The sequence below is a fragment of the Trematomus bernacchii genome, unplaced genomic scaffold (genome assembly GCF_902827165.1).
Source record: "Trematomus bernacchii unplaced genomic scaffold, fTreBer1.1, whole genome shotgun sequence".
NCBI classification, from domain to species: Eukaryota; Metazoa; Chordata; class Actinopteri; order Perciformes; family Nototheniidae; genus Trematomus; species Trematomus bernacchii.
The window spans coordinates 3,453,443-3,481,111 of NW_022987567.1; the positions used below are offsets into that span (position 1 = coordinate 3,453,443).

Here is a 27,669-nt window from a genome sequence, read left to right on the forward strand (position 1 = left end):
CAAAAAGCATCAGGGGATCACATTGAACATTTCATGGAAACAAAGTGTTTTTCTGTTGCTTTTCTGTACAGATCTTTAGAGTTAGAAGTCCAGGCAAGACATTTTCGGTATGGAAATGAATTGATTGTTCAAAGAAATGCCATTAAAACGTATAAACTATTATAATATCTCTTTACAAAATTAGTCTTATTATATTAAACAGTAAAACCAAACTTAAACGCCTCAATGATTTTGCTGCTGGTGCAATACTATGCGCTGTATTGCACCAGCAGCAAAATCACTGTCTGAAGATGAAAGGCCTGTCCTGCCAGACCCTGCTTTGTGCATTAAAGCTGTGTAAAGTGTAGACGGATAGGGGTTGTTGCTGCCCCCTGGTGTTGGAGCACTGATTATATCTCGTATACTCAATTTAGTCAAAGGGAGTTTGATGATTGTTGAACATGTCATTCAAACACTATAGGCATTGCTCTGCAGCTAAAACAGCCGACACTCTTCAAGTTTTAGGCTTCCAACACAATGTTGTGGAATTTGCCCCAAATGAGACACAAGAGCAGTGATCAGTGAGGTCCAATTAGGATGCTGGTGATAAGGCTAACAGTCTGTCTTTGAGTTCATCCCAGGAATTTGAATTTGTTGAGGTTTGGACACACTCTAAACTTGTGAAACCTTTTCTCCTTGGACCTCTGTTATGACCGGCTCGTGGGCCACAACGGAAAGACAACGAGACATACACGAGTTTCCAGAAGCCACGGCACATTTATATCGGTTGTTCCATATGGTGAAAAAGACAGGTGGACGAGAGGAGAGGATCGCTGTGTTGCTCCTTCTGAAACCGGCTTGGAGAGAGTCAGCGGGGATGTGACTCCGGGCAGCTGGGCTTAATAGCACCTCGGCTCCGGCCAGGTGTCCGCTGATTAGCCTCTTCAGCTCCACCCCATCGTAAGACCTGCAACACACCTGCACAAAGGCTCTGGGGCCGTCACAGCCCCCCCCCCCCCCCCCCCCCCCATAAAGTCAGGGTCCCCATCGGAACCCTGGCACCCAAACCAACCACTCTATGTCACCTACACACAAACGAAACACCCCACACAGAACATGGCACCCACAACAACGAAGAAAAAACAAACAAGTCACTGACTAGTTCAGCTAACTATAGCGCGTTACATTTTTCTTCCTTTTTTTAGGACCGTGAAACATGGATGCCTACAAGGAGAGAGACAGTCAGAAAACATGCACCCTGCAACCATTTGTAAAATAGTAAATGTCAATATTGGATGGAGATCTGGAAATAGTTTGAATGTTCTTCAGGTTAATCAAAAATGAAAGCAAAACATATTATTCACATCAAAATGAAGTCCAAACCCTTCGTTGAAAATCTTTATTCAAAAATGGTGTAACCAGGAGCACAGTTTGCATTTGGTGAACTTTGCAATAAGCCACAACTTGAGTTACAAAGTGCTCCATCGGACATCTGTACAGTGAACATGGATTTTATATAGGACAGATAAAAGACAAGGACTATGAAAAGTGCATCATCATGAGAAACTGCCAAACTCTATCCACTTTGAAAATAAAATAACCAAATAAAATAACCACTTAAATGAAAATGAATACAGGCATGTCAGCATGTCTCCAAAGCAGATGAGTTATCAACTTGCAGGCCAACTACCGGATCTTTCATCATGAAGAGAAGGGTTTTACTTTTAGCATGGCTCAGTGAGGGTATTGAACCAGCAACAACTATATTGATCCATGTCTTTGGCCCCTGTGTCTAAAACTGATTCACAATGCTGCGGTTCTTTCAGCCACATCCTGTAGAAGAGTGGAGTGGTCATTGTGCTATGGCTTGGATTCAGTCATAATTACATCATTTGTCAGATTTAGCCAATACGCTTATTTAAGATAGGAAAAAACTAAAAGCTTCTTACCAAAAGTACATCGTTGTGTTTCACAAAACCTTTGAAATTCTAGAAAAGATTTAACAATACAACCTCAAGAATCAATGTACCACTTTTATATATTAAAAAGGGCCGAGACAGCCCAATTTCCGTAAAGTGAAAGAATCATCATTTCAGAACATGAAATGGAAAGCAAAGTGAATGAAATAGCTTCTGTGGGAGGTCTCTGGGGAGCTAAGTGAGCCATTTCCCGCTCTTTTATCTTTTCTGTTACAATCAGCCTCGTAACACAAAACAGTGATCATGAATATCTGTCATAAAGGCGGATTTGTGCTAATGAAAAGAGAGGCAATCGTATATAGAGAGCAGAGCATTTAACAAAGTGAAAACCCTGACAGTCACTGCCTTAGAGCAAAGCAGCTTTTTATCTGATCCTTTCTGTGTTCTGACTCGACAGATTCCAGATCCCTCGTGGATTCAGGATATACAACAACTCTCAGGTTTAAGAATCTTTCTTCCTTCATTTTCATAAAAACATTAAAAAAAACAAATTCAGATCAAGCAAAAAAAACGGAGCTGTGGTTGTCCAAAAACATTTCAAATGACATCAGTGAGCCACACTTTTGCACTGGGTTCCTTCATTACCATCACACCCACACTGGTTCATCTTGAGTTGATCTCACATATACAAAATACACAAATAGAGAACGTGTATTAATCCTACAGTGTAAATAGAGCCCAACAAATATTATGTTCTCCTGTTTGAGTAAGGTTTGATAGAAACTAGTGCCAAGCTGTTTAAGGGAATTCCTAAGCCTTTAAAAATAATAGTTGACTACATATTTTGTTTTGAAGATGAATATCTTCAGTAGGAACAAAGGGTCTTGGGGTACATTCCCTCAAACGGGTTGAAGAAGTCAAAGTATTAAGAGTCTGACCAATATCTTTTTTTCTTTGTGGGCAATAAGAAACATTGGAATACCGCCAGAATAAGTAAAAAAGGTTTCTGGCAGATTATCTTTTTGTAAAATGCTATTGAGAATGTTACACTCTCACCAAATTGAAATTGGTTTAAGAGGTATGGCTGATTTCCAAAGAGTGTTTGAGTTTGGCTTGTTCACCCACGTGTGTGACTTAAGTATTTACTCGCAACGCCTCCAGACACTTTTAGATTTGACTCCTTAAAGTAACACAAACCATTTACACTACATTAGATGATACAGGGCCTCATGACGGTTGCAGCACTGTAACTCGTCCTATCCGGTTCGGTCCGGTTTGAATGTGGTCACACTCCGGGTGAATAGAAAACATATGAATGCATGTAATAATAGTAAATCTCTCAATAACATTGGTTTATTAAACCATGGTATACTATTCTAATATGTGTACTACAGATGTTCTTCTCACTTCAAGAAATATACACATTTCCAAAATAGTATTTACCCTTTTCCCTGGCGAGCAACAAAGAAGAAAAACAAATACTTCAAAGATCAGACAGTTTCCATAAATGTTCAAATGGCTTTGACACATTGATGGATTGCCATGTAATTAACCCTCATTAAATAAAAAGTGCAGAAAGAAAAACAACTTACAGATTGTTTTGACATGACATAATGACAAGGTTGGATTCAGTTCACACGTTAGAAACAATGAACAGAAAGTATTTACAGCCATAATGTTTAGTCGACCACCCATTCAAATTAAAAACACAAACCAGGAGCACCCATGGCACTTCACAAATTCACTCCACTGATACAGCAGCAAGAAAAGGACACACCACTGTAGCACAATAAACATTTAAATAGGCACAGTAGAGCGTTGGCAAATGTAGTGCACATTCATCTTGTGGGTATGGCTGTCTGTCGGACAGAAGGAGCTCCATGGACGTCTTGAAACCACAGAAAAAGATTCGAGACAGAGACCCTTTCAATGGTGTGGGTTGAGCCATCTTCAAAGCAGCTCCTACAGTTCACCGGATATGTCCTTCAAATTGATTTTAAATGTCACAGTATATAGAAAACAAGCGCTGCTCTTACATCACATTTGACGGGAAGTCAGGGGTTGCTACACAGCGTGAATCAAACTCCTTGAAGTATGAAGAAAACAATCTGAAACACTTCATTTCTTAAACAAGTCATTTGTGTGAAGATGATACATGAAGGGCTGTGGGCATAATGTCCCTGACACAGGAAATGTTTACGGTTTCTTCCATATAACTTCATAAAAAACTGCAAATGTAAGACTGTATGGAAGCTTTATGTATCCCCCTTCATATCAGTGTGAATAATAATGTATTCAAAACCAGGCCCATATCTGTAGAGCGAGAGTGCATTTACTTATTAACAAGAGCTCCTCTATGAACAAATGTATCACTTAAATAACAATGCATACATTCATTAATAAAACATGTCATTGCTGTATGTGTAGAATTCCAATTCAAAATCATTATTTCAATGGACCTCTGTTCAGGATACTTTCAGCATCACACCTTTAGGTCCTTAAACACATTGACTTCTCTGTCACTGACACACAAAATAAAACATCAGTAATGAACCAACTTTGCATTTAAAAAACACAAGGAAGTGTGACTGTGCAGTAAGAGGTTTTAAATTGGTCCAGTATTAAGTGAGATGCTGCACTGTGATCCTATTGGTCCACTGAAAGCACTTGTTTGTGTAAGGTAGTGCTCTCTGTCTCTCTCTCTCTCTCTCAATGCTAGACCAATTTCAGAAAGGTTTTTCCGCATCAGTCACTTGGACACTAAAACGTATGGAAATAGGGAACTGGTGGAAAAAGACCTAAGTGTGCCTTTAACTAATGAATGAGTGCAATGCATTACATAGAAAGCCTGAAAACCTGAAACGACTGAAAGCTAAAAGACAGGTTTGAGTAACATTCATACCCAAACAACAAAAGTGTTGTTTTACATAATTGGATGGAGTGATTTATAGCAAGTGTACTTGCCATACACTTAGCAATGCTTCATAAGGTCTTTAATGAATGAAAGTGTGCATGTCGGGCATTAGGAACACAGTGCTGCCTTTGCTCTCCTGCAGGCCTCAGAACTTATATTGGCCCCCGGACACTGCGCTGTAGCTGCTCATAGACACTCAGGATGGCACGACAAAGGGGACATACGTCTCACAAAGTATTACAATGTAAAACTTATTTGATGTAATTTTTGCAATAAGCAAGTGCACTCGGTGTTGCCAAAGTAAAGACCTTCAGAAATGATCTGCTACTCCTTTCCGAGAGGAATCCCTTTAAACATAATTATAGCGAACATACTCCATAGATTTCCATTATTGGTTACGGCACCTTCAGTAATGTGTGAATTCCTTCACAGCCACCATGTCTGACGGTAGGACTAACAAAAAGACAAACTGAGGGATGAGGCGGTGGTTTTACAACCCACATATACAGTATATACACAGACAGGACTGTCCCAGTCACCCCAGTAGAAAAGCTCCCCATTATCTTCTTGCCCATGACCTGTTGGAGCCAGTAGGTCGGAGCAGATACAAACAAGAACCCGCTTTACATTAGAGACCAGCTCTCACAGACATTTTCCTTAGGAACAATTAAGAAATAAGGAAAATAAAACTCAGTATCTCCTCCATATGGACACATGTTTTAGTGCAGGTGGACGCAGGTCTGCTCAGCACTGCAGTCCAGCCCTGACCAATCAGCAGTGACTCCTACAGGACTCTTTTTACCTGATGTCTACAGACTCCTCCTGTTCGATGACATCACTTGGGGGGGGAGGGCCAGATGGGGAAAGCGTGGGCCTCCGTGTTGAAGACATACTTGTCCAGATTGAGCAGCTCCATGTCGTCAGAGAAGAGCAGATAGAAGTACTTCAGGGTCTCACCCAGGAAGAAGCTCTCCATCTTGTCTCGGGGCGCGGGGTTCTCGATGTCACGTACGTTGTTGATGGACGTGTAGCCACCACCGGGGACCTGGAGACCAGGAAGTGATGGTTTAGGGAGAGAATGCATACAAACTATTATATCAAAGTAAAAGAGAGGATCACCAGAGTTGTGATCCTCAGCAACAGCAATAACTAAATGCTTTTTTAAGTGTGCCATTTTTACCTCCACCCCTGTTGTGAATTCAATTGTGTAAATACAGTTAAAAAAACAATTACAAAACATGAACTTCCTTCGATTTGTTGCACTGCCAACAAAGTAAACAAGAGTTCTACACATCACAGAGCTTTAGCTGACTCAGATATTCAGTCTTGTTTTGTTGATTTGTCAATAACTGCTCTGTGGTCAGATGGTTTGTACCTTAGTGTGGTTGTTGAAGCTTTCCAGTATGTCCCATCCCCAGTCTCTGTACTTGGTGTCCTTGGTGAACCTGTACATGTAGAACAGACTCTCCACTGTTTCTGGTCTCAGCAGGTTGTGTCTGTCTGCAGGCTGGAGGATAAGGACAATGTGTTGGTAAAACACACCACTGTTTATATTCTAATATGTAATATACATTGTTGTCAAGACCCGATTCCCCCGGGATAAATACAATATTTTGATTCTGATGATTCTGATTGATTAATATCAACATTTTAAAAGACATGATCAAAACTATGTTTTTGTTCCACATCAGGGAGCACAGTGACAGTACATACGATTAAACACAAACTAGGAGTGGATATCTCTTTGTGACAGTGAAACACATATTCCTATGCTGTCTTGAGAAAGTAGATTAGCCAACACAAAGAAAAAATAGAACAATTAAAAAAAAACATCCGGGGGCTAGATGTGATTTTACCAACTCCAAAACAGAAACTAGAAAGAGATTCCTTATCCTAGATTTGAGTAGAAACACTGTGGATTTGTCAACTGATGTTTCAAGTAAATAAAACTGAACAAATAGAAAGACAATAAATAATTAATGAGCTTTAAAAAATAAATGCAAAGCAACCAATCAGACCGGCGCAGAGGCTCTGGACAGACATCTATCTTAGTTTTAATGAATGATGATTTCCCTTACTGTGCTTTTACTGAGGATTGAGTATTCTTATTTTCTCTTATTTTGTTTTACCTTCCCGTGACCTGAATAAAAAGGTCTATAATCAACTCTAAATGTAAATCATCTGTGCCCTGAAAACCAAACACTCAAAGATATGCTTTCATGGGGCAGAAGAATATGTTTGGTGTTTAAAATGACTAGATATATCGGAATAATAAGTCTACATAATATGATATTCATTTACTAAGTTTTGAAGTCCCACTTATATGTGAGGTTAATGAAGGCAGCAGAGGAGAAAAGTACAATAATAATAAATACTTTGATAAAACTGGAGCAGTAATGAAAATGAAAATGAACACTGAAGAGATTTTGAAAGGTTATAATCACAGCTCCCAGCGGGACACATTAATATTCCCTCTTACTACTTTTAGCTACTGTAGTTGAGGCAAAGCATCAATGTAGAGACACTTACAAAAAGGCAATGCTCTAAAAGCATGTTCATTTGAATTTACAATGAGTTTCCCCCATTAACGGTCCTCTGTGTTTATGTCCCTGTGCTTCACCTTGACGAAGATATCCTGGCCATCGGAGGCCTGCAGGTTGAAGTGAGCGATCTCTGGGCTCAGCCCCGTCTCCATCTGTTTGTACATCTGATGACACGTCTCCATCAGCTGCACAGCCAGGTCCATGTGGTCCCCCGGGAGCCCGTTGTGGGCCCCCAGTGCTAAGGTGCCTGGCAGGAAGCACACGAGGTGGTCCTGCAGTGACAAGATAAAGGGGTCCATCAGGAAGGGCCAGGATATTGAGGGATAGAATTGATTCATGTGGAGAGAAAGACTGACTGCACAAGAGTTGGTACAGCTAAAGATTCGACTACAGCACAAAGGCTGATTGATTGAACAAGGCGGTGAATGTCTGTGATGCGAGTTCATTGACTTTCGGCAGAGTGAGAATTACCCTATGACAATCCTTGTTGTTCCTGGTACATCCAGAAGGGTTAGGGTTACTGTAAGTTGATTTTTTTGCCACAGTAGCTCACCTGGTCATTTTCTCTCTCTCTCATGTTCATGTCTATTAACCTCAAAGTCAAAGTCAACTTTACTGTCAACCTTTCAGTTTGTGTGTACAGAGAGATCAAAATACCGTTTCCCACAAGCCTGAATATAACCGGTCTATCTAATAAAAGAAAAGCCAAAAAAAAGACCCCAGAAACACCAACTAACTCAGCGATGAAGGCAGTGACCAGCTTCTCCCATGTTTTACTGTAGTACATTGCTTAGCTTCCTTGCTTGTACTCCTGCTGGTCCAAACTGTGGGCGTACAACTGTAGGTTTATGGAAAAGTGTCTTAAAAGTCCTAACTGTCCCTTTAAGGGGCTTGTATGTGTCGCAAACTGACTGAGAGTATCTTTACCATTTTAGGGTTGAAGCGGGTATGGGACAACTCTCCAACAAAAGTCAGTCTGCCGGACCCCGTCTGTCTCACGAGGTGTTTCTTCACTCCCTCCACGGCCTGAAGGTAGTCCTCCAGCAGGCTGGGAAAGACAATAACAGGAAATGTGAGAGATGTTCATTTTAGTCAGTATTATATGAGACATGGTAGTCAGTCAGGAGTCATTTAGTTTGGGAGTTTTCAAAATATACTTAAGTTAGTATCTTAAAAAGAAGAATATATTTCTGGTTTTAACATATATAACAATGCAGGAAAGAGAAACAACTCTACATAAAAAAGGCTCAAAGGTCTGCAATGCAGCAAATTCCATCAGTATGCACAACATCAGTGTTTCCCACAGATCTGAAATATACTTGTGGTGGTAGCGGGGGGAGGGGGGGCGTGGCTTTGTGACGTGCAGCAACATTAACATGAACCTTTCTGTTGGTCGCTTGTTAGCAGACCCTTCACGCGATAGCAGAGCGAACAGATACAGGAGGCGTAGAGCGAGGGATCATTGTCCATTAGTTCAACGATCGCAGATGGCGTTGTGCTCGCGGACGGATAACAAAAAAAACTAAATGGGTCGCGAAATATACTTTGGTGGCCGTTAATATACCTGGCCGGCCCGCCCGCCCAAGTAAAGTCTATGTGTGGGAAACCCTATAACATACAGTCCATTCTAACTATTTACAGTACTCTGAATGTCAGGTTATGTTGATCTCTGTTATTCCGTCATAAAATGCAGTGTTTTCTCACAATCACACAACATGTTCTCAGAAATTTGAAAAATATGCATTTACTCGTCTTCCGTCTTGCCTCCCTGGATCCACTGTTTGAGCAGGTATTCATAGTAGCTGTCTGCCCTGGCCCCCAGAGTGAAGACCCCTTTGTGGGTGAACTGGCCGCTGTTGGTGTTGATGAACATGGGAACCAGGCCGTCGTGTTTGCCTGGCAGCTTGTGGACCAGCTTCATCACCTCATTCACAACCTCCTGCAAGGGTGAGAAATAAAGAGCTAGCATTAATGTCAAGACATAATGAAGAAACAGTCCTCATTTAACTAACTGCTGGAGTGTGAGCCAATGCATCTAAGAAATACAGTTTTATGCCATTTTTCATTGGGACATTTTAAGCAATTTCCCAATTTGATAGAGCTGAATTTGATGAGGCTCATCAGAAGTGATGTTTCACATGGCTGGCTATGGTAATGACAGAAAATACACAAATGTCAGATAGGGACTAAAATCTTCGGGGGTTAGCTCTGGTTTCTGAAATAACTCATGAACTCAAATGTTTGCAAGCTACACTTAATATCTGGACTGAAACCGTCTGTCAAATATCTTTATAAAACTGCCCCAATCTTTTTTTCACTCAATCTCAAAAAACTGTGAGCAAGGCCAAATCAAAGTTATTAACACAAACAACTTGGTATTCTGACCTGGTACTGGGGGTCCTGTGTGAGGCGGCTCAGCTCTCTGAACTCCAGCTGAATGCTGGTGACCTCGGCCAGTGTGCTGTCTGACGTCCATCGGGGGGGGTGGGCTGTCCCCTTCCCGATGTTCACGTCTGAGAACGGGATCTTTGAGGGAGTTTTGAAGGCAGGCATCAATCTCGCCCCGATGTCTTTCTTTAAATGGAGAGAAGAAACAGAAATAGATTAGAAATGACATTGCCTGTGTTGTACGAGTTAACCACCATTGCCTTTATTTTGAAAATGCAACAGCTTTACACAACATTAACACATCAGTAAATCTGACGTCTTCTTAAATTGCAACTGAATCGAGTGGGAGGAGGCGTAGTGAACCTACAAAGCAGTTTATTACATTATTATTATTATTATTACATGTTACTTGTTACTTGTTAGACGCTTTTATCCAAAGCGACTTACGTACTCAATACTGTGGACAATCCCCACAGGAGCAATTTGGGGTGAAGTGTCTTGCCCAGGGACACAACGACATGCTGACTGCAGTGTGGTTTGAACCTGTGACCATCTGATCCCCATACCAAGGCTCTATCCACTGCGCCACACGCCTCCCACGCCTCAGTTTCAACAAAGCTACGTGGGCAGCATTTTCATCAGTTTGAAACAAATGTCTTACATCAGCCCCAGACTACTGTTACAAAACCACTAGACAACAGAAGATAACTGTGGATGGACTCACAGCTTTGTCGAGGAAGAGCTGGTCTCCTGTCAGATTGTAGGTGCTCAGCAGGCCCCCGAGGACCCGGATGGTCGTCTCAAAAAGATTCACGTCCACGTTCTTGTCGAAGGAGAGCTCTTTCTCTACCCAGTCCCTCGCTTCTGCAAACTCTATGTGGAGTGAGTCAGAGTACAAGAGTGGGAATCACAGAGAGAGGAAAACGACTATTACATTTGTCATCAAGTTAACACGGTGGATCAAAGATGTTCTACTAAAAGATCTGCCAAAAGTGAGATGAAGTGAGGTTTTCTAACAACACCAGCAAAAGCTTCCAAGCTAGGATTTGTCAGATACTTAAAAGGAAACATCAACGTTTGAATCCTTTAACATTGTCAGACTCATTTGGGATAGCAACGAAAAAAGAAGATTAAAAACGATGGTGCCTACTTTACCCACAATGCAACGTGTCTGCTAATGTGACTTTGAGCAGCTAGCCTCAAGCAGACATTATGAGCAGGCTTTTGAGATCTGGTAAGATCAGTTCCTTTTCAACGACACACACCCCCATATGTTTTTACTTTAAAATTTGTCTTCAGCATCACTTCAAAAGAGTTCACACATCTCCCTGTGAAGACTCAACACTTTAACCTTTAATTTAAGTAGTACTCGCTAACATCTAAAAGAAATACTTTGATGTGTAAAGTCCTTTTTACAGGACCAAATGCAAAGCTACAAAAAGATGAGAATACTCTATATCAGTGGTTCTCAACTGGTGGGTCGCGACCCAAAAGTGGGTCGCGGACCCGTTTCGAGTGGGTCGCGGATGTGTGAGTGAAGAAAAAAAAGTTGGAAAAAAAAAAATTGGATTTTTTTTTTTTTTTTTTTTGGGGGAAAAGTCAATGCGTGTACCAGAATGCGTAGTTTATGTTAGTATTTCTAAAAATCTCCTGGGGGAGAATCCCCCCTGCTGGGGTTGGGTTTCAGCATGTGAGCCTTTTTATATAGTTCAGCTTTGATTCCATCATCTCATTAAACCTTTTTTAAAAACATACTTTAGTTCTGTGAAGAGATATATGCACTGTACTTCACTTTTATTAATATTGTATGCTCAAAAGCGTATATATATATATTACAGCACGATTTTTTGTTGAATAGATTTGAGTGCTTCAAAATGTTGGGTCGCGATGTATTGACCAAGTAAAAAGTGGGTCCCGAGGCCTGACCAGTTGAGAACCACTGCTCTATATCATATCTCCAGATCAGCATCCTACTTTGAATTGTATTGAAACATTTGGAATGATAGCCAGCCCTGAGGCAGAGGGAATGTCTGACATGCAGTACCTTCTCTGAGGCCCAGAATCCACATGGTGTCCAAAGAATCGATGATCGTCAAACCCAGTCCGAACCACTCCCCAAAAGTCCTGGAGATGGGCTTGAGCTCATCGTGACCCCAGGCGTAGTCCTTGTAGCCTTTCCAAGCGTGCCTGAAGGCATCACGTACTGCCTCCAGTCTGGCCTCAGTTCTGCCTGAAACTACAAACAAAAGGTCCAAATAAGAATGAATAAGAAATTCAAGTGTAATTGTTAAAGTATGTGTTATCTCTCTCAACAGAGCGCATCTCACTATCTGATTATTTTCACTGGAAGGAATATTGTGTGCATTGATGCTGAGCAAAGCAACATGATAGAAATCATTCAACTTTTAAAAGGTGCTGGGCTTTAAACAGCATATAATAGTAGAGCAGGACAATAGGTCGAAGAATCTGCCTGAGGGGAAGGGTCTCAGTGGACCTAAAGTGCAAGAAAGGTTTTATTTATTTTCTGTAAAATGTCCTTGTCTGGTGGAAATCTCTCGACTGTCTGTCAGAGAATATTGGAATATGTTATTTTCTGACATGTTATAGACTAGAGTCAGAACAGAAAGCAATATAAACCTGTCCTGGACATATGAATATAAACTGATTATTCTGAAAGGGAAGTAAATATCTAATATACCGTAGCTGATGTCACTCAAAGACGGCAACGTTGTTTGAATGAACTGAGCTGAAAGTATTGTGTCTTTTGTTGCATTTAAAGAGATGTGGTTACGTGACTTATTTAAGTGTGTGGAAAGGAATCAGGATTATTTGAGACATACAGTATCACAATGTTAAAAGGGTTGATGTTATTTAATCAGCATTCTAATTAATGTACTATTTGTCGTGTTTGAGAAGACTCTATTTGTAGCGTTTGAGAAGACTATATTTGTAGTGTTTGAGAAGACTATATTTGTAGTGTTTGAGCAGACTATTTGTAGTGTTTGAGCAGACTCTGATGATTAGCTGTCTGGCACCCAAACAACTAAATGCTGCACTGATAGACTTAGTTAGGTAAAGAGCTTAGTTAGTTAGTTAGAATTCCCAAAATGTGCACTGACCATCTAATGGGAGAGGGTCTGCAGAGTCGGCTGGGGCTGGGGGTGCTGCAGCTTCTTTCCCATTTGCCGAGGGCGGGGGCTCTGTGGCCTGGTCTGCTTGAATCATTGCTCCTCTCCAGCTGCAAGACGAAAGAAAAACACACTTAATTAAGCCTGTCTCCTTTAACTGCTTCTCTCATGTACTGCAATCAGGAAAATATGAGGGGCAGCATCATGTCTGAACAGTTGCAAACCTTCTGTTGGGGACGAACAACAAACCTGACAATCTTCTTCTCTTTGTCCTCCTCTCCCTTCTCCTTCTTCCTTCTTCTTTAACCACCTCCTGCACTTGCTTTTTCTGAACGACTGTGTCTGAAATGTTTCCATCTTTACGCATGCTTGGTGGACCTCTTTTGTTTGGGAAGGCCTTATTTTGAGGACAAATAAGCAAGTATATGGTCAACACAAAGCAAGGTATTATTGGTAATTGTACAAGTCAGAACTAAATGAAAGAAAATACATCAAGTATGAAGTACAGCTGTTTCAATTCGTTTTTTAAGCATGTTTTAGACATTAGCATGTTCACTGATGTTCCTTATTGATGTAAAGTAAAAAGACAAATACAAAAATAAACTCTTACCTTAATGGGAGGTTTAGGAAAAATAGGTATGTTTGGTCCTTTGGGCTCCACCACAGCAGGATCTGGATCCACAGCTGGCCCCACATGTGGCCCTGCTACATGTGGCCCTGCTGCAGGAGGCGGGACTTTAGCTGCAGGTAGATCCAATACAGACTGCACATCTGGAAGATCATCCTTCACCTCTCTGTCGTTTAGGTCCAGCCACTCGTCCCGGTCAGAAAAAGCTAAACGCACGAAATGAACAAGGGAAAAAAATACTGTCAAACTCATCCCGTTTGTTATTTTGTTTTTCAGTAAAGTTGATCCATTTGAGTCGATCTCAAATATGATCTTGTTTCTTTCTACCAAGCCTTGTCATGTTCATGTTGACTGCATTTAAAAGATTGCAAAAAATAAAATAAACTGAGAATAAAGAGAGGTTTAGTTGTTATCAGCACTAATCGCAGTACACAGACAATCCAACTCATCAGCTGCAACAAGTCATGCAGCACTACCATTACATTGTCCTCCTCCTCTGTGTGTGTGTGTGTGTGTGTGTGTGTGTGTGTGTGTGTGTGTGTGTGTGTGTGTGTGTGTGTGTGTGTGTGTGTGTGTGTGTGTGTGTGTGTGTGTGTGTGTGTGTGTGTGTGTGTGTGTGTGTGTGTGTGTGTGTGTGTGTGTGTGTGTGTGTGTGTGTGTGTGTGTGTGTGTGTGTGTGTGTGTGTGTGTGTGTGTGTGTGTGTGTGTGTGTGTGTGTGTGTGTGTGTGTGTGTGTGTAGTGTTGTGCAGGCAGGCATAGTTTACTTTTCCACTCCTGTGGGATGCTTGGATAGGAGAGCAGTGCAAATATGAGTATCAGAGCCAGCAGCAACAGGATGAGGCTCCGCTGCAGCCGAGACAGCTGCTTCCATTTCTGTAGGCAGAACAAAAACAAAGATAACAACACTGACACGTGTCAAACAGCTTTGAATTCAAACTGCAAGCGTCTGTCAGAAGATTATAGCATCCTCCCTCTCTTCAATAGCTTAAAAATCTGTATTTCATTCCTGAAAAAGAAAAGCATGATGGCCTCTTCTGGTCCGGTTTACCCTGTAAGAACTCAACATCTCTCTCCTTCCTGTGATGCATGAAGCCAAGTGACGGATCGCAAATAAAATATAGGTATCGAGCTCAACCCAGCAGAGTGGAGGGAGGGACAGAGTCTCTCAGGGGGGGAAGCTAACCGGCAGGTACGCTGGGTTACCTGCGCCTAATTAACACCTGTGCAATACCATGAAACTATTGAGCCAGTGTCTGTGAGACTTCATCTCAGGGGACGTTCACTCTAACTCCGCTACAGCTCATTCATCACAACAGCATCAACGCAGTCAGTCAAGACCAATGGTGCATTTAAAAAAACAAACACATCTGGGAAACATGATTGGTATTCTGCATCAACACAACTCTTGATCCGTCTTTTCCCCTAAATGCCAACTGCCTATGGGAACAGCCAAGTAGGTTTTATGTTGACTGCAGTTGCAATTGTGATGATTCCGACTGATATTGCAGCTACGATATCATCATTCTCTCTGACAATGTTGAAGATGTGAATAGTGGTAAAGCAGGTGGAGATGTGAATAGTGGTAAATAAGGTGGAGATGTGAATAGTGGTGAAGCAGGTGGAGATGTGAATAGTGGTGAAGCAGGTGGAGATGTGAATAGTGGTAAATAAGGTGGAGATGTGAATAGTGGTGAAGCAGGTGGAGATGTGAATAGTGGTAAAGCAGGTGGAGATGTGAATAGTGGTAAAGCAGGTGGAGATGTGAATAGTGGTAAAGCAGGTGGAGATGTGAATAGTGGTAAATAAGGTGGAGATGTGAATAGTGGTAAATAAGGTGGAGATGTGAATAGTGGTGTGAAGCAGGTGGAGATGTGAATAGTGGTAAAGGTAAATAAGGTGGAGATGTGAATAGTGGTAAATAAGGTGGAGATGTGAATAGTGGTAAATAAGGTGGAGATGTGAATAGTGGTAAATAAGGTGGAGATGTGAATAGTGGTAAATAAGGTGGAGATGTGAATAGTGGTAAGGTGGAGATGTGAAATGGGTAAATAAGGTGGAGATGTGAATAGTGGTGAAGCAGGTGGAGATGTGAATAGTGGTAAATAAGGTGGAGATGTGAATAGTGGTAAAGCAGGTGGAGATGTGAATAGTGGTAAATAAGGTGGAGATGTGAATAGTGGTGAAGCAGGTGGAGATGTGAATAGTGGTAAATAAGGTGGAGATGTGAATAGTGGTAAATAAGGTGGAGATGTGAATAGTGGTAAATAAGGTGGAGATGTGAATAGTGGTAAAGCAGGTGAAGATGTGAATAGTGGTAAAGCAGGTGGAGATGTGAATAGTGGTAAATAGGTGGAGATGTGAATAGTGGTAAATAAGGTGGAGATGTGAATAGTGGTAAATAAGGTGGAGATGTGAATAGTGGTAAATAAGGTGGAGATGTGAATAGTGGTAAATAAGGTGGAGATGTGAATAGTGGTAAATAAGGTGGAGATGTGAATAGTGGTAAATAAGGTGGAGATGTGAATAGTGGTAAATAAGGTGGAGATGTGAATAGTGGTAAATAAGGTGGAGATGTGAATAGTGGTAAATAAGGTGGAGATGTGAATAGTGGTGAAGCAGGTGGAGATGTGAATAGTGGTAAATAAGGTGGAGATGTGAATAGTGGTCAATAAGGTGGAGATGTGAATAGTGGTAAAGCAGGTGGAGATGTGAATAGTGGTAAATAAGGTGGAGATGTGAATAGTGGTAAATAAGGTGGAGATGTGAATAGTGGTCAATAAGGTGGAGATGTGAATAGTGGTAATAAGGTGGAGATGTGAATAGTGGTAAATAAGGTGGAGATGTGTGAATAGTGGTCAATAAGGTGGAGATGTGAATAGTGGTAAAGCAGGTGGAGATGTGAATAGTGGTAAATAAGGTGGAGATGTGAATAGTGGTAAATAAGGTGGAGATGTGAATAGTGGTGAAGCAGGTGGAGATGTGAATAGTGGTAATAAGGTGGAGATGTGAATAGTGGTAAATAAGGTGGAGATGTGAATAGTGGTAAATAAGGTGGAGATGTGAATAGTGGTAAATAATGTGGAGATGTGAATAGTGGTGAAGCAGGTGGAGATGTGAATAGTGGTAAATAAGGTGGAGATGTGAATAGTGGTGGAGATGTGAATAGTGGTAAATAAGGTGGAGATGTGAATAGTGGTAAAGCAGGTGGAGATGTGAATAGTGGTAAAGCAGGTGGAGATGTGAATAGTGGTGAAGCAGGTGGAGATGTGAATAGTGGTAAAGCAGGTGGAGAAGTGAATAGTGGTACAGCAGGTGGAGAAGTGAATAGTGGTAAATAAGGTGGAGATGTGAATAGTGGTAAAGCAGGTGGAGATGTGAATAGTGGTGAAGCAGGTGGAGATGTGAATAGTGGTGAAGCAGGTGGAGATGTGAATAGTGGTACAGCAGGTGGAGATGTGAATAGTGGTGAAGCAGGTGGAGATGTGAATAGTGGTAAAGCAGGTGGAGATGTGAATAGTGGTGAAGCAGGTGGAGATGTGAATAGTGGTAAAGCAGGTGGAGATGTGAATAGTGGTAAATAAGGTGGAGATGTGAATAGTGGTGAAGCAGGTGGAGATGTGAATAGTGGTACAGGCAGGTGGAGATGTTGAATAGTGGTGAAGCAGGTGGAGATGTGAATAGTGGTAAAGCAGGTGGAGATGTGAATAGTGGTAAATAAGGTGGAGATGTGAATAGTGGTGAAGCAGGTGGAGATGTGAATAGTGGTAAAGCAGGTGGAGATGTGAATAGTGGTAAAGCAGGTGGAGATGTGAATAGTGGTAAAGCAGGTGGAGATGTGAATAGTGGTAAATAAGGTGGAGATGTGAATAGTGGTAAATAAGGTGGAGATGTGAATAGTGGTGAAGCAGGTGGAGATGTGAATAGTGGTAAATAAGGTGGAGATGTGAATAGTGGTAAATAAGGTGGAGATGTGAATAGTGGTAAATAAGGTGGAGATGTGAATAGTGGTAAATAAGGTGGAGATGTGAATAGTGGTAAATAAGGTGGAGATGTGAATAGTGGTAAATAAGGTGGAGATGTGAATAGTGGTAAATAAGGTGGAGATGTGAATAGTGGTAAATAAGGTGGAGATGTGAATAGTGGTGAAGCAGGTGGAGATGTGAATAGTGGTAAATAAGGTGAAGATGTGAATAGTGGTAAAGCAGGTGGAGATGTGAATAGTGGTAAATAAGGTGGAGATGTGAATAGTGGTGAAGCAGGTGGAGATGTGAATAGTGGTAAATAAGGTGGAGATGTGAATAGTGGTAAATAAGGTGGAGATGTGAATAGTGGTAAATAAGGTGGAGATGTGAATAGTGGTAAAGCAGGTGAAGATGTGAATAGTGGTAAAGCAGGTGGAGATGTGAATAGTGGTAAATAAGGTGGAGATGTGAATAGTGGTAAATAAGGTGGAGATGTGAATAGTGGTAAATAAGGTGGAGATGTGAATAGTGGTAAATAAGGTGGAGATGTGAATAGTGGTAAATAAGGTGGAGATGTGAATAGTGGTAAATAAGGTGGAGATGTGAATAGTGGTAAATAAGGTGGAGATGTGAATAGTGGTAAATAAGGTGGAGATGTGAATAGTGGTAAATAAGGTGGAGATGTGAATAGTGGTAAATAAGGTGGAGATGTGAATAGTGGTGAAGCAGGTGGAGATGTGAATAGTGGTCAATAAGGTGGAGATGTGAATAGTGGTCAATAAGGTGGAGATGTGAATAGTGGTAAAGCAGGTGGAGATGTGAATAGTGGTAAATAAGGTGGAGATGTGAATAGTGGTAAATAAGGTGGAGATGTGAATAGTGGTCAATAAGGTGGAGATGTGAATAGTGGTAATAAGGTGGAGATGTGAATAGTGGTCAATAAGGTGGAGATGTGAATAGTGGTCAATAAGGTGGAGATGTGAATAGTGGTAAAGCAGGTGGAGATGTGAATAGTGGTAAATAAGGTGGAGATGTGAATAGTGGTAAATAAGGTGGAGATGTGAATAGTGGTGAAGCAGGTGGAGATGTGAATAGTGGTAAATAAGGTGGAGATGTGAATAGTGGTAAATAAGGTGGAGATGTGAATAGTGGTAAATAAGGTGGAGATGTGAATAGTGGTAAATAATGTGGAGATGTGAATAGTGGTGAAGCAGGTGGAGATGTGAATAGTGGTAAATAAGGTGGAGATGTGAATAGTGGTAAATAAGGTGGAGATGTGAATAGTGGTAAAGCAGGTGGAGATGTGAATAGTGGTAAAGCAGGTGGAGAAGTGAATAGTGGTGAAGCAGGTGGAGATGTGAATAGTGGTAAAGCAGGTGGAGAAGTGAATAGTGGTACAGCAGGTGGAGAAGTGAATAGTGGTAAAGCAGGTGGAGATGTGAATAGTGGTGAAGCAGGTGGAGATGTGAATAGTGGTGAAGCAGGTGGAGATGTGAATAGTGGTAAAGCAGGTGGAGAAGTGAATAGTGGTACAGCAGGTGGAGAAGTGAATAGTGGTAAAGCAGGTGGAGAAGTGAATAGTGGTACAGCAGGTGGAGATGTGAATAGTGGTAAAGCAGGTGGAGAAGTGAATAGTGGTACAGCAGGTGGAGAAGTGAATAGTGGTGAAGCAGGTGGAGATGTGAATAGTGGTAAAGCAGGTGGAGAAGTGAATAGTGGTACAGCAGGTGGAGAAGTGAATAGTGGTACAGCAGGTGGAGATGTGAATAGTGGTACAGCAGGTGGAGATGTGAATAGTGGTAAAGCAGGTGGAGAAGTGAATAGTGGTACAGCAGGTGGAGAAGTGAATAGTGGTACAGCAGGTGGAGAAGTGAATAGTGGTACAGCAGGTGGAGAAGTGAATAGTGGTACAGCAGGTGGAGATGTGAATAGTGGTAAAGCAGGTGGAGAAGTGAATAGTGGTAAAGCAGGTGAAGATGTGAATAGTGGTAAAGCAGGTGAAGATGTGAATAGTGGTAAAGCAGGTGGAGAAGTGAATAGTGGTGAAGCAGGTGGAGATGTGAATAGTGGTAAAGCAGGTGGAGATGTGAATAGTGGTAAAGCAGGTGGAGATGTGAATAGTGGTAAAGCAGGTGGAGATGTGAATAGTGGTAAAGCAGGTGGAGATGTGAATAGTGGTAAAGCAGGTGGAGATGTGAATAGTGGTGAAGCAGGGTGGAGATGTGAATAGTGGTAAAGCAGGTGGAGATGTGAATAGTGGTAAAGCAGGTGGAGATGTGAATAGTGGTAAAGCAGGTGGAGATGTGAATAGTGGTAAATAAGGTGGAGATGTGAATAGTGGTAAATAAGGTGGAGATGTGAATAGTGGTGAAGCAGGTGGAGATGTGAATAGTGGTGAAGCAGGTGGAGATGTGAATAGTGGTACAGCAGGTGGAGATGTGAATAGTGGTGAAGCAGGTGGAGATGTGAATAGTGGTAAAGCAGGTGGAGATGTGAATAGTGGTAAATAAGGTGGAGATGTGAATAGTGGTGAAGCAGGTGGAGATGTGAATAGTGGTACAGCAGGTGGAGATGTGAATAGTGGTGAAGCAGGTGGAGATGTGAATAGTGGTAAAGCAGGTGGAGATGTGAATAGTGGTAAATAGGTGGAGATGTGAATAGTGGTGAAGCAGGTGGAGATGTGAATAGTGGTTAAAGCAGGTGGAGATGTGAATAGTGGTAAAGCAGGTGGAGATGTGAATAGTGGTAAAGCAGGTGGAGATGTGAATAGTGGTAAATAAGGTGGAGATGTGAATAGTGGTAAATAAGGTGGAGATGTGAATAGTGGTGAAGCAGGTGGAGATTGTGAATAGTGGTAAATAAGGTGGAGATGTGAATAGTGGTAAATAAGGTGAGATGAATAGGGTAAGGTGGAGATGTGAATAGTGGTAAATAAGGTGGAGATGTGAATAGTGGTAAATAAGGTGGAGATGTGAATAGTGGTAAATAAGGTGGAGATGTGAATAGTGGTAAATAAGGTGGAGATGTGAATAGTGGTAAATAAGGTGGAGATGTGAATAGTGGTGAAGCAGGTGGAGATGTGAATAGTGGTAAATAAGGTGGAGATGTGAATAGTGGTAAAGCAGGTGGAGATGTGAATAGTGGTAAATAAGGTGGAGATGTGAATAGTGGTGAAGCAGGTGGAGATGTGAATAGTGGTAAATAAGGTGGAGATGTGAATAGTGGTAAATAAGGTGGAGATGTGAATAGTGGTAAATAAGGTGGAGATGTGAAATAGTGGTAAAGCAGGTGGAGATGTGAATAGTGGTAAAGCAGGTGGAGATGTGAATAGTGGTAAATAAGGTGGAGATGTGAATAGTGGTAAATAAGGTGGAGATGTGATAGTGGTAAAATAGTGGTAAATAAGGTGGAGATGTGAATAGTGGTAAATAAGGTGGAGATGTGAATAGTGGTAAATAAGGTGGAGATGTGAATAGTGGTAAATAAGGTGGAGATGTGAATAGTGGTAAATAAGGTGGAGATGTGAATAGTGGTAAATAAGGTGGAGATGTGAATAGTGGTAAATAAGGTGGAGATGTGAATAGTGGTAAATAAGGTGGAGATGTGAATAGTGGTGAAGCAGGTGGAGATGTGAATAGTGGTCAATAAGGTGGAGATGTGAATAGTGGTCAATAAGGTGGAGATGTGAATAGTGGTAAAGCAGGTGGAGATGTGAATAGTGGTAAATAAGGTGGAGATGTGAATAGTGGTAAATAAGGTGGAGATGTGAATAGTGGTCAATAAGGTGGAGATGTGAATAGTGGTAAATAAGGTGGAGATGTGAATAGTGGTCAATAAGGTGGAGATGTGAATAGTGGTCAATAAGGTGGAGATGTGAATAGTGGTAAAGCAGGTGGAGATGTGAATAGTGGTAAATAAGGTGGAGATGTGAATAGTGGTAAATAAGGTGGAGATGTGAATAGTGGTGAAGCAGGTGGAGATGTGAATAGTGGTAAATAAGGTGGAGATGTGAATAGTGGTAAATAAGGTGGAGATGTGAATAGTGGTAAATAAGGTGGAGATGTGAATAGTGGTAAATAAGGTGGAGATGTGAATAGTGGTGAAGCAGGTGGAGATGTGAATAGTGGTAAATAAGGTGGAGATGTGAATAGTGGTAAATAAGGTGGAGATGTGAATAGTGGTAAAGCAGGTGGAGATGTGAATAGTGGTAAAGCAGGTGGAGAAGTGAATAGTGGTGTGAAGCAGGTGGAGATGTGAATAGTGGTAAAGCAGGTGGAGAAGTGAATAGTGGTACAGCAGGTGGAGAAGTGAATAGTGGTAAAGCAGGTGGAGATGTGAATAGTGGTGAAGCAGGTGGAGATGTGAATAGTGGTGAAGCAGGTGGAGATGTGAATAGTGGTAAAGCAGGTGGAGAAGTGAATAGTGGTACAGCAGGTGGAGAAGTGAATAGTGGTAAAGCAGGTGGAGAAGTGAATAGTGGTACAGCAGGTGGAGATGTGAATAGTGGTAAAGCAGGTGGAGAAGTGAATAGTGGTACAGCAGGTGGAGAAGTGAATAGTGGTGAAGCAGGTGGAGATGTGAATAGTGGTAAAGCAGGTGGAGAAGTGAATAGTGGTACAGCAGGTGGAGAAGTGAATAGTGGTACAGCAGGTGGAGATGTGAATAGTGGTACAGCAGGTGGAGATGTGAATAGTGGTAAAGCAGGTGGAGAAGTGAATAGTGGTACAGCAGGTGGAGAAGTGAATAGTGGTACAGCAGGTGGAGAAGTGAATAGTGGTACAGCAGGTGGAGAAGTGAATAGTGGTACAGCAGGTGGAGATGTGAATAGTGGTAAAGCAGGTGGAGAAGTGAATAGTGGTAAAGCAGGTGAAGATGTGAATAGTGGTAAAGCAGGTGAAGATGTGAATAGTGGTAAAGCAGGTGGAGAAGTGAATAGTGGTGAAGCAGGTGGAGATGTGAATAGTGGTAAAGCAGGTGGAGATGTGAATAGTGGTAAAGCAGGTGGAGATGTGAATAGTGGTAAAGCAGGTGGAGATGTGAATAGTGGTAAAGCAGGTGGAGATGTGAATAGTGGTAAAGCAGGTGGAGATGTGAATAGTGGTGAAGCAGGTGGAGATGTGAATAGTGGTGAAGCAGGTGGAGAAGACCGTTTTTTCTGCCGAGGACACCGAGCCAACGAGCCAACGAGCCAACGAGCCACTCTACGGAACATGATTTGCAGAGAACGGTTTTCTGAGGAACCATAAACCGTGATCAAATGTGACGCTCCGCAGGTACAGGGGACTGCTGAGCCGGTCCACGTCTCTGCTATAAAGCTGCTTTTATAGAGGATCTGTCTGTTGATATACTGCTGAAATAAAAACGTTACACATGAGTCGATGACAGTAAAGCTCTCCCTTTTTCATTTCAGAGGACTACATGAATTCCCTTTATGAGAGCTGACCGTGCAGTTTAGCTGATTGGTGATTAAAAAAGTACGTCTGCCTATGATCTGGATATCTGCCAAAGGAAAATGATATTTTTTTAATACCACAGTTATATATTTACATATATATTATAATCCTCTTTCATTTATTCTGTGGAAGCCCGATAACCTGTTTTGCTGGGCTTCAGGTTACACCAATGTCATTTATATCAGCATCAACACATTATAACTTCCCACAAATGCAGTCGTTTTGTTAGTGATGTGCAGACAGAATACTCAGTATGTTTAAAAGACCGATAAGGGCCGTAATCACTGGATCAGAAGAAAAAAGTAGCATTTCATCCGATCCCAGCCTTAACTATCTCTTCAAGGGGACATCAAATGCTTATTTTCAGGTTTATATTTGTATTTAGTGTCTGTGACATGTCTCCATGCGTTAATGTTCAAAAAGGTATTTATTTTTCTCATACTGCCTGTGCTGCAGCACCTCTTTTCACCCTCTGTCTGAAACCAGAGCCCAGTCTGCTCTGATTTGTTAGCTGGGCCAGCTCTGTTGTGATTGGTCAACCTCTTAGAGATGCCCCGCCCCTTAGCCCATCACAAACAATGTGTTGGAGCGCTGGCCATAAGAGCGTAAGTGTTACATGGGGAAGTCACTGTGTTACTGAAGCAAACAAAGGAGTTCAATGGAATGAATTCACAGTTAACGCATGACTGACTGCATCCAGTCAAATATATTATTAAGAGCCTAGTTGTTTGAGAAAGTAGAAAAGACGGATATTCAAGATTGCTGTATAGGATATGAAAGAATGTAATGGATCGAATCCTACATTTTATTGCATTTGCTTCCCAGAATGGCCCCTCCAGGCTACTGTCCTCTGATACCATTAGGGTGTGTGTGTGATACAGGTGTCAGGTGACGTAAAGGACAGTAAGTCACATGGCTGGTGTACGTTTCCCTTAACAGTTATAGCTGTGCAAATAACAAGCAATGACAGTGAATAAATACACTTCTAATCATTGCAGTTAAAGCCTTTTCATCTAAGTCCATTGAAGTGACTAAGCTGTGTAACAGACATAATCAGTAAGTAAATAATCAGTAAACATCTCATGTCTTCTCATTACCAGTAAGGTTGTAAGACCAGTTTGTAAAAGAACAAAAGCAGAAACTTGTTAAGAAGGCAGAAACCCCTCGAGAATGCAAAAAGGGTACAAGAGAGGAATAATATGTGCAACACAATATACCTGTCAAACCTGAGAGTCCAAACCAACAAATGAAAGGAGGGAGGCTTATAGAGAGCGGGCATTAAGAGAAGTGAGACGTGTAAGACATTTGGAAGTAATAAAAAAACAAGATAAAAGGAAATGTGCGGGAGACGGCAGAGAGAAGGTGGGATTAGCAGGATTTGTATTATCTCACTGTAGAGATCAGAGACTTGTGCTCAGGGGGGGGGATTTGATCTGAAGAGAAAGAGAAATGCAGGCTGCTCCACAACAAAGGAAGCATGCAAAAGAAAAGACTAAAAGATAGGAATTGATTGATGACATTTCACAAAGACGGAGATTAGGGTGGTCCTTAGTGCCATGTACATTTTCAAATTCATTTATTTTAAGCTCCAACCACGGGAATGTGTTATGATAGTCAAGAAAACTCTCCTGGTGAATTTTATTCAAATTCCAACAACTTTTACCCCTCCCTCATCAACCTTGAAGTTTAGCCTCACGTAGGGTGGTCCTTAAAATTGAAAGTCGGAAAGTCTAAGCTCCAACCCCCAGAATTCATTCTATTAGTCAAGAAAACTCTCCTGGAGAATTTTTTCCTCAATCTGACAACATTTACCCCTCCCTCATCGACCTGGGCATCGAGCAGGACTACTTCAACATGGCATTACGTGCTACATTAATATGGAGAGCCTTCTCAGGTATTTCATTCTGTGGAATTGTAAAAACACATAATCCCATCTGGTTCTTTTATAACAATAAATATGGACCAGTGCAATATCCAAATCAGTCAAAGTAATTGCAATTAGTTATTAACAACTCTGAGCTTTTTTTATATTCATAACTGGTGGATTCATTCAGCAAATCTCTAAACTCTAATGCCTCACCTTTAATTTAAAAGGGGTTCACTTATTAGCTGATGTCGGTGGAGAACGTTATCTAACACTCCCGTGGGCGTTTGTTGAGATCTGTGTAATGTCAGAGCACATGACTCACATCCTTTCCATACACATCAAACCATTTAGAGAATCTCTATGGATTGGAAGCATATGCTTTTGTTATGTTTTTCCACATATTTATTCATGTATGCACTCTCATGTATCACCAAATTCACTGTGAATGAAGATGTTATTCATATGTTCTATGACTGCCAACAAACCATCATTATGTTGTATGGCAGGGATGTGTATGGACCTAAAAAGGGGTGTATTGTATTGATGATTGAACACACTAATGATGTTTAATAAACAGCTAACATGCAGAGACTTTATTTGATGAGCCCTCTCAAGTATTTGAATGCATATGGTGCCGTGTTCTTATACTATGACAGCTCACATTATGATTATAATGATGCAATGACCATACCCTTTTTTTGCACATTCTTACTTAACTTCTTATGTTTATATACATATTTGTAATTTGTTATTAATCCATTATTATATTCTAAAATGGAGCAATCGTCAGAATACCTTATTTCCCTCTGGATAATAAAGTACTCTGATTCTAATGTATCTCTTTATATGCATCCTATTAAAATATGATTGCCAATACTAAGACCAACAGAGGCAGATTACAGCCTTGTTCAAATTAAAACACCTTGTGACAGCAGCCAAGTTTAGATTTAGTTTAACATAAGTTAAGCATCAGACCATTATGTTCCATACTGATGCTGGTTAAACTCCGTCGAGAGCCCTGATTTGCACACTTCACTTCAGGCCCACTCACCCTCCAGCAGGACTGTCTCCGGTGTTTTCCGTTGTTGTACGAGTGACTGTGAGCATCACTGAGGGTCAGAGAGATGAAGTCCTTTCTGGAAGGCGGATACATCCTCTGGTCGTGGCAGACAGACGTAGCTCATAGAAGCTGCATCCAGAAAAGTCAAAAACATATTAAAATCTGAAACAAAAATCTGAAAGTATAGTCAATCTGATAATTTTGCTGAAATCAGATAACTGAGTTTATGATCAATCCATGACTCTGAAGATATTTTCTAATTTTTCCTTCATTACTAGTATGGTTTAGTGTCTGTTAGTACTTTTTTTTTTAAATTGTCAAGTTAATTTTCAGCTGCCACAATGTAAACGTGCACCTGAATGAATAGTTAAAACATTCCAGAGAAGAGGTTAAGGATTGTTTCTGCTTGATTTGAGTTGTTTAGCTAAGAGAAATAGCTTAGCTGAATTGATCAACAACTTAACTTTCTTCCACTCAGGTTGACTGTTGAATGTGCATTTAGCTTTTTGCAATGTAACACACATGCATACATACTGCTGTTGATTTATTTCAGTTATGCATAGCAAATTCTCCATTGTTTCTTTATATTATATTGCTCACATCACAATGTTGAACATAACATTGTAATTATTATCATAAACTTCAGTACCATGGCAGCTGAAGATCTTTAGTAAGGTTTTGGGAAAGGGCGCACTTGGAAAACACTTATCAGATTCAGCTAATATCGATTGTTACCGCTTTATCACAGACTAAAATAGGAAAGAGCTTCAAAGGAAAGCTTAATGGAATATCATTTTGACAATTAAATACCATGGGCTTTTCTTGCAGCTCGTAAGTTCACTTAAAGCACACAGTGACGTTGCAATTATCATAACTGTGAGAATGCACTCAAAAATGCAAAGTAAGTTAAACAAAAACAAATAAATAGCTACATGGCAGCCCGTTGCTGTCAATAACAGCTAATTGTATTTCCATATTTTGTTCATTTGACACCTCGGTTACAACTTTCGACACATCACTGACGTGCTGTTTAAACCCATCGATACACAATATAAATATTGCAACATAAGCTGCCTCCCCCTCACCTTTGAGTCAGGTTGGTAGCCTCACAGTGACACCTAAAAGCTAAGCAGCTGTTAGCTACCTCCGAGAGGCTAGCTTGCTTCTTCGGCTTGTTCCTGAATGAAAAGTGACGCTGTTCGGCAGAAGGAATATTAAATATGCAACACAGTAGTCCGTCCGACTGTCACACACGACGACAGGCAGCTACATGAAATGTCAAACGAGAGAAACTGAGGGAAACATGGCTGAAGTTAGCAAGGGAACAACCACTGACAGATGCGGAAAAGTGAAGAGCTCGAGCGATGATGCTGCGCGTCACGTGACGTGTGCACGTAATGTGACGCTTTGAAAGTTAACCCTTAACAAGCCAAACAGTGTTCACCGCTGATATATTATAAACGCAACCTTTTCATATTATTTCAGGTCATTTGCATTTCATTACAGCCGTTCTTGAATTCCTTAAAAAATATGGTATATAGACCCAATTTAATTGATTAAACCCAAAACAAATATATATTTTTTTTAAGCCCGATTTTGGGACTTACTGACATTACATTAAAAAAACAAAAACTGCATGAAGTTTACTGGTCCACATCCCATCTGTCAAATTATACCAGATCTACAAGGTGACATGTTTTTTCATTAAATAAATGTACACATAACTTAATTGCCTGAGGGATGTCTTAGGATCATTATGTGTTTACTTCTGTCTATTAATCATTCCCTTATTACATATTCACAGTTCATCCAAATGAGGTTTGCTAG

At 41.0% G+C, this 27,669-nt stretch overlaps 1 protein-coding gene across 1 annotated transcript; it reads right to left on the reverse strand.

The window, feature by feature from the left end:
• Positions 1-1,363: 1,363 nt before the first annotated feature.
• On the reverse strand, positions 1,364-27,185 carry man1b1a (mannosidase, alpha, class 1B, member 1a). Its single transcript, XM_034125907.1, is given in 15 exon segments — positions 1,364-5,857; positions 6,188-6,319; positions 7,433-7,627; positions 8,283-8,403; positions 9,104-9,294; positions 9,741-9,929; positions 10,468-10,616; positions 11,788-11,979; positions 12,863-12,981; positions 13,121-13,158; positions 13,161-13,268; positions 13,476-13,705; positions 14,265-14,373; positions 25,834-25,971; positions 26,928-27,185. Coding segments are annotated over 14 exon segments (2,085 nt in total). The 5' UTR covers positions 25,936-25,971; positions 26,928-27,185; the 3' UTR covers positions 1,364-5,647.
• Between the last annotated feature and the right edge of the window lie 484 nt (positions 27,186-27,669).